General features: G+C 48.5%; 1 protein-coding gene across 1 annotated transcript in view; it reads right to left on the bottom strand.

Moving 5' to 3' along the window:
* LOC135249735 (teneurin-2-like) overlaps positions 1 to 14,613 on the bottom strand; it is a 140,996-nt gene that overhangs the window by 60,727 nt on the left and 65,656 nt on the right. Inside the window, exon 3 of the mRNA XM_064325253.1 lies at positions 223 to 447. Within this exon, the coding sequence (XP_064181323.1) occupies positions 223 to 447 (225 nt within the window). The remainder of the gene's footprint in view (positions 1 to 222; positions 448 to 14,613) is intronic.

Consider the following 14,613-nt stretch of genomic DNA (forward strand, 5'->3'; position numbering starts at 1 on the left):
ACTCTAAGGTTGTATAATGCTGATCAGTAGAATGTTGTGCAATGCCAGAGCACTCTCTTTCCCAAACCCTGCTCTCCATCAGCACTGTAAACACAGTCTGGCTTTCAATGCGGGTCTGCTAAGGGGCACTTCTGCAAGCCGCCCTACATGGTGCATCTGTGTATGGGCGAGGAGAGTGGTCGGCACAGACAGGGAGAGAGTGTTAATTGGGGGGGCTCTTACCCGCAGGGGGGGGCTGGGGGGCCGAGCCACAGGCTCGCAGCAGGTATGAGTTGGGAGAGAACTGGTCGTCGGGGTGGGGCTCCAGGACCGTGTGGGGGGAGCTTCCCTCCAGCAGGGGCACCTGGCACTCTCTGACCGAGGGCGAGCCAGCGTGGGGAGGACCGGAGGGAGGGGGGGGGGCCGGAGGCAGGAGGCTGGACGCAGGCGTGGGAGGGAGGGGCCGACCTGGGGAGGGAGCAGACAGGAGGCAACGTGTTACAGCAGAGGCAGGAACACACTTATACAGGCACTCGCACACACAAACACAAACACACACACACACACACACACACGCTTACACACATACACACGCACACCTACACACACTGATACAGGCACTCACACACACACACACACACACACACACGCTTACACACATACACACGCACACCTACACACACCTATACAGGCACTAACACAAACACACACACACACATTTACACACATACACACACACACTTACACACACAGTTATACAGGCACTCACACACACAAACACAAACACACACACACACATTTACACACATACACACACACACTTATACAGGCACTCGCACACACAAACACAAACACACACACACATACACACGCTTACACACATACACACGCACACCTACACACACTGATACAGGCACTAACACAAACACACACACACACATTTACACACATACACACACACACTTACACACACAGTTATACAGGCACTTACACACACACTTATACAGGCACTCGCACACACAAACACACACACACACACACGCGCTTACACACATACACACGCACACCTACACATACTGATACAGGCACTAACACAAACACACACACACACATTTACACACATACACACACACACTTACACACACTGATACAGGCACTAACACACACACACTTACACACACAGTTATACAGGCACTTACACACACACTGATACAGGCACTAACACACACTTATATAGGCACTTACACACACACACACACACTTACACAGGCACTTACACACACACTTACACAGGCACTAACACACACACTGATACAGGCACTTACACACACACACACATGCCTACACATGCACACTTATACATGCATTTACACACAAACGCGCTTACACACACACACACACATGCACACGCACTAACACACTTATACATGCATTTACACACACATGCGCTTACACACACACTTGCACATATACACACGTGCTAACACACACACACGCTTACACACACACTGATACAGGCACTAACACACACACATATACATACGCTTACACAGGTGCTTACACACACACTTACACACATACGTACACACACACACACGCTTACACACACACACTTACACACGCTCTTACATACACTTACACACGTGCTTACACACACACACACTTACACACGTGCTTACACACACACACACTTACACACGCTCTTACATACACACACACACGTGCTTACACACACACACACTTACACACGCTCTTACATACACACACACACTCTAACACAAGCACACTTGGGAAATCTGGAGGCACATTTAATCATGCAAGTTATTCACCGTCTCTCCAGCATTTAAAAGCTCCCTGCAAACCTGGGCTAACTTTGCGTGGGGTTTCTTAGAGAGAAACACAAGTTTTCAGTTCTCAGATGAAGCATGACGCTTTTCTCCCGTGCTCAAGGACAGCCTGAGCTGTCGCCCACTCGGGTGAGAATAACAGCGCTGATGTCTGAGCCAGCCCCGCGCTCATCGCCATCATCTCACTACTATACTACCACTGCACTGCTCTTCAGTATGCTCCTTCTGTAACCTCTCACCCTGTCATAATACCAGGTTAAACGCACTCCTCACCCTGTCACAATATGGGGTTAAACACACTCCTCATCCTGTCATAATACCGGGCTAAACTTTCCAGAGATTATTCACACAGTCCAGCGATGTTATAATCAGAGTATGAGTGACAGATTATTCACACAGTCCAGCACTGTTATAATCAGGGTGAGTGGCACTGGACCACGGGTGGGGGGAGGGGGTGATTAAACTGTTTTAATTACAAAAAAAGGAAAAATTGCATTAGATGGCCAAAAGCAATTACAAGAAACTTAATCTCCTTTGCAATTAGGCTCTAGGGCATTTTTAACTATCATAATTTATTTCTGATACATTTTCATAAAGGTCAGTATAAATTGCTTTGTGTTATTAGAACAAGGGCCACAGTCAGTGGCAGCACGTGGTCCTCCAGACGATTCACATTCCTCTCTGCTTCTGCTGGTCTTTAACAAATGACAAATACAGGGTCACAAACAAGCTGCTTGTACTCAAAAGCCAATGACTTTCTGTGATGGTGCTACTTCACCCCGAAGGTGACCTCTGATTGGCTGATTATACGCTTTGAGTAAGCATCTCACAGAGAACATCAGATAAACAAAACCAATAGTCCAAGAACATAGCGTCTGGTTTCATTCAGGACAGGAACGCGGGACGGAGAGAGGGAGAGATGGAAAGGAGGGGATGGAGAGAGGGGGAGACGGAAAGAAGGGGACGGAAAGAGGGAAAGATGGAAATGTGGGGACGAAGAAAGGGAGAGACAGAAAGAAGGGGATGGAGAGAGGGAGAGATGGAAAGAAGGGGATGGAGAGAGGGAGAGACAGAAAGAAGGGGATGGAGAGAGAGGGAGAGATGGAAAGAAGGGGATGGAGAGAGGGAGAGACAGAATGGAGGGGATGGAGAGAGGGAGAGACAGAATGGAGGGGATGGAGAGAGGGAGAGACGGTTGGAACGCAGTCAGATGGAAATTGACAAATTACTGCTGTAATGAGAGCAATTCATCATCCGGCACTCCCAACACTCTCCCAACACCACATCCCCCCCCCCCCCCCCCCCAACACACAACCAACACCACACTCCCCCCCCTCAACACACACAACCAACACCACACTCTCCCCCCACACCCACACTCCCCCCCAAACACACAACCAACACCACACTCCCCCCAAACACACAACCAACACCACACTCTCCCCCAACACCAACCAACACCACACTCCCCAACACCACACCCCCCCCAACACACAACCAACACCACACTCCCCCCCCAACACCGCACTCTCCTGCGCTCACAAACTGAGCGATAAGACGACACTCAAACCCTGTGCTCTCTCTCCTCCACCACACCCCACAGCTACAACTGCTATTAATAACAAACGAAAAAACGATGAGCGTGTTTCAAATAAAGACATTCTCAGCTTAAAGATGATGATTTTGTCACCTTCTTCCATGTAACACATTGATATTAATTTGTCCTGAACCCAGAGTGTATGTCTCAAATCCTGTTAAGTCCCGCTTTGCCTGAGCTTGGACCTGCTTCACCGTGGTCTCTAGGAAACACATTCAGGTACATGTGTACACACGCACGCACACACACATACACGCACGCACGCACACATACACACACACCCCCCAAACCTCCATCTTCTCCCAAACTCCACCCTCCCCCAAAACACCAATTCTCACCCCAAAGCTCCCCATCCCCAAACCCCCACCCCCCCCCACCACCCAAAGCTCCCCATCCCCTCCCAAACCCCAACCCCACTCAATGGCTGTGATTGGGGCTCAGAATGGGATGAGCTTATTCTCACCACCTGGTACACAGGAGTTATTACCATATAAATGACATCCCTGTGCTTCTGGTGCTTCTGCTGATACTGTTATGGATTCCACACATTCTTGTTATTATACAGAATCAGAACAAATACCACCCCCCCTGCCCCCCCCCAAGGGTGTGTGCTGCAGGGTCAGGGGTGTCTGCCGGGTGTTTTTTTGGGGTGATCTGTATATATACATCCCTCTATCCCTGTCTCCCTCTCTAGCCCTCTCTCTCTCTCTCTGGTGGAGAGAGGTAGGGAGTGAGCAGCATGTGAAGTGCTGACTTGGCGTTTATGGCATCAGGTCCAGCTGTCCCACAATCAGCTGGTATGGGTGTATAATACAAATGGATAATTATCCTCAGAGCAGGAGTTCCTTTGAAGTCTACTGTTCCGTACCGAGAGCACGCTATTTTTATCACAGTCACAGAAACAAACAAACAAAAAAAAAAACTGTCCAATTTTTCTCTTCTGCTTTTTTAATCACACACCCACTCCCTCTCTCATTCCACACACACACACTCCCTCTCTCATTCCACACACACACACTTCCTCTCTCATTCCACACACACACACACCCTCTCTCATTCCACACACACCCACTCCCTCTCTCATTCCACACACACACAGTACACGTTTAACCAAACCCCACTGGAGTACGGAGGACCTTCAGCCTCTCAGAAGATCAAAGTTCAGAGAAACATGGTTCCTCTCCACAGTGCAGCTAGCAACCCCACCTCTGCTCCGCCCCCTACTCCACTGCCCCGCCCCATCCGCCTCTCCTCCAATCAGACATATTTTAATTTTTCCTTTTTTCTTTCCCAGAAACCTGCTTGTCAGTACTGTCGGTTATATCCTCCTCTCTTCCTCCATTGTTCTGGTGCTCCCTCCCTCCCTCCTCCTTCTCCGATGTTCTGAGGGAGTGATTGGTTTGTTACAGCACCAGGTGAGGTTCCAGAAATGAGGGGTCAGGAGATGGAAGTTCCGCCTCTGGAGTGGGGATGGATTTGGTCACAGGTGCCGCACGGCGGTGCTTCTCCAGCAGGCGGAGGTGCTTCTCCAGCAGGCGGCGGTGCTTCTCCAGCAGGCGGCGGTGCTTCTCCAGCAGGCGGCGGTGCTTCACGAGCAGGCGGCGGTGCTTCTCCAGCAGGTGGCAGAGATGCTGTGTGCCGGTCTTTTTCGAGCAGGCGGCGGGAGTGCTCTGTGAGTCACTGGCCTATGAGAGTCTGATCTCACAACAGCTCCACACTTCTTTAGTGTCTGAGTCACTGAGCTGGTTTACCTGCGCTGTTTAGTGAAAGGTGAACTCTAAATGAAAAGCCTTCTGTACACACCTCTACACCCAGCTTCACCTCAGCCTTCCAGCCAGGTGTGCAGGCCTCATTTCTGCACGCAGATCTGACTGCCCTCATCCTGTTTTAAATATTTCACACAGGAGCACAGAGTACTTTGAAATACTGTGTTTTCTGTCCTTTTGAAAATGCTGAGCGTGGCACTCAGATGAAGGGATGTCAGCACCTTTTAAGATTAGAGTTGCAAATGAGATTTTTAATTACAGCATGACCCGGGGAACATTAGCCTGTATTAATGAGTGCCATTAACCCAGTGATAACTAATCCCCTGTGCAGATTAACTACATGTGATTAGTGTGTGCAAAAACCACATTAATGCTCAAAACTGTTCAGGCACTACATGCAATGTCATTCTGCCTCCAGAACCTTAAGGTTCTGCTGCTGTTAGTTTTGTCAGTGTGTGTGCAAATATACATAACAGGTGTACAGCTGCTAAGACACCTTCCATTTTAAAAACTGTCACTCATTCCCATTACTCATACCACTCCCCTTCCATTGACCTTTCCAAACACGCAAGACCCTTTCTCTGACTTTCGCCAGAAGATGCAATGCCCTTATTCTGGTTTCCCTACCAGACAGACTGTGCTCCTTCTGTCCCAAACACAGGAGCCTGTGGCCCGAAATCTGGGGGAGGGGGGCCTAGAGGAGTATTATAAGAGCCAGGCGTCAGACATGTAGTTGCCAGTACCGCCAAGTCTCTCAGCTACACCGAGCCCCCCATATCGCCAAGTCTCTCAGCTACACCGAGACCCCAATACTGCCACCATATATAAGAAAGTGTGGGGTGTTTCTGCAGTCAATACAGGAACAACGTATATAACCGAAATATTTGAGCAGTAATACTTACTTACGTCTTATGTCTTTTACTGCTATCACAGAGAGAATGCGTAAGTGAATGCGATAAGAAAATTTTTGGTTACGCTGACCTATAAAACGCTATTCCAAAAGCAAAATTAGTTATACATCGTTAGAAAGCTTATACTCTCACCTACTGAATAAATTAATTGTCAATCAAGCCAGACTGTATTAAAAAGGGCGACAACGGTGTGAACAACACGTGTGGTATTACACACAGCTCGTTATTTACGAAGGTACCCAGTCATCACAAACGCGCGTATATTTCACAAACTGATTGTCCAAGACAATATATGACCACTCAGTCTCAAAAGGAACATCACTATGTGTAAAACCAATGGTAAGGCTGTATATTTATTCAATATTTAGTCCCAGATATTGACTGTAGAATTTGCTAGTTAACGTTACTCTCTCTTGCTGTTGTGGTATTTAAAAACGGCGGTTGCTGCCGGTGAACGAACTAAACATGGGATGACGTATTTGTGATGATTTCCATTGACCAATCAACGGTCTGCACTATCGAATTGCAGCACGGATAGTACCTTTGGTACCTACCCCAGAGCAGGAGCTAAAATCGGCACGGGTACTTGTGGCCCGGCACGGGTCAGGTGGCTGTGGAGAAAGCAAAACAAAGCGGGAGCACGGATTCCGGTAGGGCACGGTGGTGGAGAAGCACCATAAGAAGAGGTGTTGACGGAGGGGGGGGGTTCTGTTCTGTCAAAAATTAGACCCACAGGAATCTATAAAAATGGAAATCTCAGAATATGACTCTGCTTTTCACGCAGACACAGCGCATATAGTACGCATCTGCAGGAAACCAGCAGTGTGTGCTGGAAGTCGTCTAATTAGCTGTAATTCAGGAACAAACCCATTTCTTTATAGTTGCACACTGTTCCAGCTGTATTTACAGTGCGTTAAAGCATCTCATTACTGCACAATCACACACTACAAAGAGCAAACAGCTCTCTCGCGCAGCTGCGGGACACAGGAACAGGATATGCGCAGAATCTGCATACATGAGCTCACAATGTGAGAAATGCTCACATAAGGTCATATGTTCACATGCAAAGACACACAACAGGCAGGTTCATCCACATTCTCTCTCTGCACATTCATTGCTCTCATTTTGGGATACTTTCAGTAGTGTTGCCCCCCCCCCACCTTGGTTACTCCACTCTCCCTCTCTGTTTGCCTCCACTTTTCTCCCTCTGCTGGGAACCGAACACACAATGTGTTCTGCGCACATTTACGGAGGACACACTGATTCTGAATTTACACACGATTAGGGAAAATATGCTTCTGCAAAACCTCTTGTTTTGTACCTGGACACAGGCTGGACTGGTAGTGTCTGAAGAGCAGTCTTTCTCCAGTAGCTCTGCAGGAGAAGACTGCACAAGCTCACACAGCCCCTCAGACACCATCCATTTCCGTCAGGAAACGCCACTTCTCTCCACTCCAGAAACCTTCCACATCAGCAGCAAGGCTTCTTTAGATGCAAGAACATAAAACTTATTTCTGTGCCACAATGTTTACTAGAAAATAAACACAGTACATAATGGTCACAGCTTCAAATTTATTTGACAGAATCACTCTCTGAGGAAGCCCCATCTCCATGGATGCAGCGAGTGGAACCACGTTATGTGTGTGCTAATTAACCTCTCTGGGGTTCAGAGGAAAAGAGAGGTTTCATTAAGCAAAGATGGTGAGGCCCCCACTGCATTCTAACGCACTTCCCAAGATCCTCCATGTCCCGGACAGACAGAGCGGGACCAACCACAGACCATCACGTCTCCACCGCCCCAGACCACCATTCTGTGGGGCCTATGGACAGCCAAACATAGGGCAACTTCTGTCCAATTATCTCTGTGCTGTCACCTCAGTCCAATCATCTAACAGTGACATCACCTCTGTCCAGTCCTCTCACAGTGATGTCACATCTGTCCAGTCCTCTCAGAGCGATGTCACCGCTGTCAAATCACCTCACAGTGATGTCACATCAGTCCAATCCTCTCAGAGCGATGTCATCTCTGTACAATCTGTTACTGTACCAGTCAAAGCTCCTCCCTTCACAGACACGTCTCCAGGTGTTTATATTTTAGCAAATGCAGCCTTCAAAATAATGGAGAGCATGCAATCATATCAGTTAGACACAAAACCATGTTCCTAACGAGAAAAATGACATGGAATGAATTCCTCTCAGAGACAAACCAAATAAGCAGCAGGCGGCTCCTCTGTTTTGCCCACCACAGTGCCCCCTGCTGTTCCCTCAGGCAGATGCATTATTGCAGGGCCTTGTGTGGCCTGGTGTGTGGCCTATGCACGCACACGCTCAGTCTTCCAGCACTGCCTGTTTCTGCCCTCCTGTCACTCAAACTCTCGGGCCCGCCCATTTCTATATTTCTCTTTCCAGAGCTCCGGCTACATTTCCAATATAGACACAAACCAGGAAAAATAGCGCGAAAGAATGAAGCCAATTTAAACTGATTCACATACCTGTTTATGATTTGTTTGCATTTTAAAGAAAGCCATTACGCAGCCCCTTCAGACAGCAGGGCCGGTTTCTCTGCTGGCTCTTTAGTGCCGGCTCATCCATTTCACTCACTCGTTTCCTTAGTGCTGAGAACAGCAACCCCCCCCCCCCCCTCGCTGGAACTATTCCCTATTCATGAGTCACAGTATTTTTGAAATGGATGATTTTCACACTTCTGGACACAGTTTATTTTCCCGCTAACTGTTTTTTTTCTGTCATTAATCCCTAGCAGGTTTCCCTTTGCACACAGAAAGAGCTTCTGTGCCATTAGTGCAGGGTTCTGTGCAGTTAGCGCAGGGTTCTGTGCAGTTAGCGCAGGGTTCTGTGCTGTTAGCGCAGGGTTCTGTGCTGTTAGCGCAGGGTTCTGTGCTATTAGCGCAGGGTTGTGCGCAGTTAGCGCAGGGTTCTGTGCTGTTAGCTCAGGGCTCTGTGCTGTTAGCGTGGGGTTGCATTAGGTTGCCTAGCCAGGGCTCCTGTAGTGCTTTCTTTCTACAGGGTCCGTGATTAGCAGAGGACGCCTTTTGCAGTTTCAGCCTCGTTTCCAGCTTTGTGCTGGAGAGCCAGGACCCCGCATCTCCCCATAGAGTATCTGTCCCTCTTCATTAAATTTCAATTAGCAGCAGAAAACCTTCAGAGACTGAACCACTGATTCATGGCTGCCCATCTGGAATTAGTGAAAACAGACGAACACACAGGCTTCTCTAAATTCAGTGCAGCCAGGACACCGCATCTCCCCAGAGAGCTTTCATGGAACAAGGAGAATGGACTGAACACGATCAGCTGACCCCGGAGTGATCAGAGGAAGTGTGTGCGTAATGTAGGTGTTCGTATGGAGTGGGGTGTGTGACGGTGGGTGTGTGGTGTGTGTGTGTGCGCTGTGTGTGCGCACGTGTGTCTGTGAAAGCATGCATCCTGTTCTTCAGCTTGGGCAGGAGCTCGTCATGCCTCTAAACTGATTAGAGATTACAGCCTCTACAGCATCACATCGGCAGTGATTTATAGAACCACTGACCCTGCAACAAACACAATCTGGGGAGTTCTAGAAACTTCTCCAAACTCCAGGAAAACACATCCACCGCATCAGCACACACACACGCACACAGAGCACACGCACACACACACACACACACAGCACACACACCAAGCCTGTGAAACCTGACAGCACATCCTAATAATACCTCCATATGGACTAACTGTGCCTACCAGAGCCTCTGCTTCAGGCCCAATCAGGGGGGCTGTTACAGAGCCTCTCCCTCAGGACCGATAAGAGGGGCCATTACAAGGTCTCTCCATCAGGCCCAATCAGAGGGGCGATTAGAGGGCCGTGGACTACAGCTAACTTTGCATACAGTAGAGTTGGAGGAAGACCTTTAACATTTGGCTTCAGCTTGCAGTTCACGTGCACCCAATCGACCAGCGGGGGTCACGAGATACTGATCCCCTAACCGACCAAAGCCACCCTTACCCTGGGTCATGCAATCTGAACAAGTGGCTCATCCTATGGAGCTACCAGCCACAGACATCACTCGGTCTGGATTTGATCTGAGTCCATGGAGCTCATCCACAGATATTTCCTCTCTGTGGAGAATGCGCATTTACAGACAGAGTACAGACAACAGGACAGGGCAGGGTCAGACTCATAGAGAGCAGCAGGACAGGGCAGGGTCAGACTCATAGAGAGCAGCAGGACAGGGCGGGGTCAGACTCAGAGAGAGCAGCAGGACAGGGCGGGGTCAGACTCAGAGAGAGCAGCAGGACAGGGCGGGGTCAGACTCATAGAGAGCAGCAGGACAGGGCAGGGTCAGACTCATAGAGAGCAGCAGGACAGGGTAGGGTCAGACTCATAGAGAGCAGCAGGACAGGGCAGGGTCAGACTCATAGAGAACAGCAGGACAGGGCAGGGTCAGACTCATAGAGAGCAGCAGGACAGGGCAGGGTCAGACTCATAGAGAGCAGCAGGACAGGGCAGGGTCAGACTCATAGAGAGCAGCAGGACAGGGCAGGGTCAGACTCAGAGAGAGCAGCGGTATAGGGCGGGGTCAGACTCAGGGAGATCAGCAGGACAGGACGGGGTCAGACTCAGAGAGAGCAGCAGGACTGGTCTAGAGCAGGCATCTCTCAGACTGGTCTAGAGCAGGCATCTCTCAGACTGGTCTAGAGCAAGGATCTCTCAGACTGTAAGCTTTCGTTATTTAAGCCGTTTAAAGCCAAACTATTCAAGTCATCTTTGAGAAGAAAACATTGTAGAGAAAGAGAGGAAATTGAGCTGAACTGTATGGCTTCACACCCAGCCCCCAAGAATCAGTCTCCAAGATTCAAATGATTCTTTTCTGCTCCCTTGTCAACACAGTTCTTGTTTAAATGGCAGCCATATAGAAATACAAGCTAAAGCAATCAGCTTTTGACCTTTGTTCAGGCTGTTCTTTTTTTCCTTTTACCTAATGGTTTTTTTCACTTACGTTTTACTTAATAAATGTGTCCATTTTGGCTTTCCTTACTGTATGTTTGTGTAAAGGAGGAAAATTGCCTGTCAGTGAGAAGCAGACAGACTTCCCCATCAAACGTACCATCCCCCTCACAAAAACCATCACTCTCTGAGAGAGAGAGAGAGAGTGGAAGAGAGAAGAAGGGAGGGGAGAGCTGAAATGTAGGGAAGAGCAGGGAAATGGCTAAAGAGATGGAGAAGAGAGAGGGATGAAAAGATAAAGAATTGGGGAGAGAGGGAGAATGAAAGGGGTTGTGAAGAAGGGGGTAATGACAAATGTAAGAGGAAATGGAAGGAGACAATAGAAGAAGAGTGACAGAAGATTTCAATTAGAGCAAAAAAAAGAAACCCATGAATAAATGACAGGGCCTGATAAGAAAGGTGACCTATCGACCGCCTGCGAGGGGGGTGGGGGGTTTGGGGGGGGCAGGGGAGGAGGTGGCACCGAGCGGGGGGCGGGGGGGCAGGGGAGGAGGTGGCACCGAGGGGGGGGGGACTCCAGCCCAGTGTGCGCTCGCGTTTCAATTACGCTGCTCGATGAAATAATTATCTGCATATGACAAAGCCAGCTCACTTGCAGATTAGATCACGGTGAGAAGTTTAATTTGAGCAGAGTACCTGCCCCTAACCCTAAAGGGCATTATCACCAACACAGGTCTCAAAACACTTTACAATAAAACAATGAATACATCAAATAAAATAGTATGCATGCACATGTATAGCAAACACAAATATACACAAAAGCTCGCACAGGTGCAAAAGTGAGAAAATAAAGGAACAAAATGAATAGACTAAGAGAGGGCCATACAGTACATTACATTACATTATAGGCATTTAGCAGACGCTCTTATCCAGAGCGACTTACACAACTTTTTTTTTTTTTTTTTTACATAGCATTTTACATTGTATCCATTTATACAGCTGGATATATACTGAAGCAATGCAGGTTAAGTACCTTGCTCAAGGGTACAACGACAGTGTCCTTACCCGGGAATCGAACCTGCGACCTTTTGGTTACAAGCCCAGTTCCTTACCCACTGTGCTACTCTCCGTCCTACGATCATAATAAGATGCAATCTCTAATGACTGCTGGCGCTCTCCTTCAGACACACAAGCAGGCTGTGTGGGCTCTGTCCGTGGGCCCTGTCAGTGGGCTCTGTCAGTGGGGCCTGTCTGTGGGGCCTGTCAGTGGGCTCTGTCCGTGGGGCCTGTCAGTGGGCTCTGTCCGTGGGGCCTGTCAGTGGGCTCTGTCAGTGGGGCCTGTCTGTGGGGCCTTTCTGTGGGGCCACAAGGGCTCTGTCTGTGGGCATTGTCAGTGGGGCCTCAGGGACCCAGAGCACACACCCCAGGCAGCTAACTCAGCGTGTGGCTCTCCATTAACAGCAGAACGTCTGCGACACTGCGCCATACAGACGCACAGGTCCTTTATCACACCAATTACACAGCACTGCTACTGTAGCAACTTTTTAAAAAACACTCTTTTTATGCCATCATTTGTACTGGGCAATTTGTGTTCAGTGAAGTCACAGTCTTACATCTGCAGCTATTAATACCAGCTCCTGCCACTGCCAGCGACGCCATGCCCCCTCTGAGGGGGGACGCTGGATTTAGTCTGTTAGAGTCCGTTTGCAGTCCGAGTTAAAAGACGGGATGTTCCATCACGCTGCTCTTTAATTAATGCAGCTGGTGGCTCCTCCTCACTGCAGGACCATCAAAGACACAGTAAAACCAAAGCACACTTCAGCCCCGGCCCACTTACTGAGCATGCACAGCTGGGTTTCCACCCTTACCACAGAATCGGGTGGAAACGGGTACGCGTCCCCACCACTGTGCCTCTCCTCACACCTCTTTTCTCTTCCTCCCTCTCTCCCTCTGAGCTGCTCCATGCTGACACAGCCCCATAATTTCAGCACAGCACAACCCTAGCACAGCTCCTAAAGCTCAGCAGAGCAGAACCACCGCACAGCTCCTAAAGCTCAGCAGAGCAGAACCACCGCACAGCTCCAGAATTTCAGCACAGCCTGCCTCCACCTCGCTGGACCCCCCCACACTCACAGCAGCTCTGCTCCAGGTCAGCCTGCACCTCAGCACCCAACAGGTGAGTGTCAGGTAGGAGGAGACGTGGGCGGGGCCAGATGAAATAGGGAAGCTTTTTTGAGAGTGAGGGGGTGGGAAGAGATGTTAGGTTTTAGGATTTGTATGGGGGGGTCAGTCATGCTGCTGTCACACTCGGGTTTAAGCAAAATGAGTAATAGAGTAGAGAGCCCCCTGCTGGCATGAAACAGCACCTGCATCAGTCACACAAAGACAGGAGGGGAAAACGGCGCAAAAGAACGAGCAAAAAAATCTGACGACAAACGATCTGCTATTTCTGCGGCAAGATTTATGTACTGTCAGTGTTACAGAGAAGCCAATTATTCCGTTTTTTTGGGGAAGTGCCTGGCAGACAGCGAAGACTCAGGAAACATCCCATTTCCCATATTTTCTGCGGGAAGAGAAGGAGATTTAAAGAGGCAGATTTATCTGACAAACCTGAGCCTCCTGCTGGTAGATTTAAGTGTGTGCACCTCTGGTCTTAAACACTTGATAAATTATACATGAGAAATAGAAACAGACTTATTCACTGTTATAATAAACAAAAGGAGAATTATTTATTTTGCCAGAAAAAAACCTCTGGAGGCAAAGAGAGGGGTTTTCCCCTCAATCAGAAGTGAAGGATCCTGAATGTTCTCCCAGTGCATTCTGCACAGCATTAGGACAACTAAATAACAAACACATGGCTAAATTAATGAGCATTTCCCTGCAGTGGATCAGTCCGCGGGGGGGGGGGGGGGACCCTCCACATAAAACACGGAGCATCATGAAAGCTGTTTTCTGGAATATTCCTTGGATACAGCATGGGCACTTTATTAACGAATAAATAAAAATGCATTAATAAATCTTCTCTTCCTCCTACGAGGATGTCTGAGGATAACCACCGCTGGAGGACCCGTGGATCATTCTGACACTTGCCACAGATAGGTTAGGCTAGGGTTGGGTAGAGTAAGGCAAGGCAAGGCAAGGCAAGGCAAGGCAAGGCAAGGCAAGGCAAGGCTAGGCTAGGTTAGGCTAGGTTAGGTTAGGGTTAGGGTAAGGTAAGGTAAGTTTAGGTAAGATTAGGTTAGGTTAGGTTAGGTAAGGTATGGTTATGTTAGGTTAGGTGAGGTAAGGTAATGTTAGGTTAGGTTAGGTTAGATTAGGTTAAAGCTCTGATTTATATCTAACCACTTTTTAAACAGAAACTGAATGTGAGCATGCATGTGTATTTCTGCCAAATTTTCTTTATCAATTTACACTGTACATTGCTATATAATAAAACTTAATTGAACTGAATATACACTCATATGATGGCATAGCAACCCAAACATGCATACAAAAATACACTCACTTATGAACACCACATAGGTTGGGGTTTTAGAGTGCAACATGGAGTAAGTCTTTTTCAAACATGACAAGCCCA

Source organism: Anguilla rostrata, chromosome 3 (assembly GCF_018555375.3).
Source record: "Anguilla rostrata isolate EN2019 chromosome 3, ASM1855537v3, whole genome shotgun sequence".
In the NCBI taxonomy this organism is placed as follows: domain Eukaryota; kingdom Metazoa; phylum Chordata; class Actinopteri; order Anguilliformes; family Anguillidae; genus Anguilla; species Anguilla rostrata.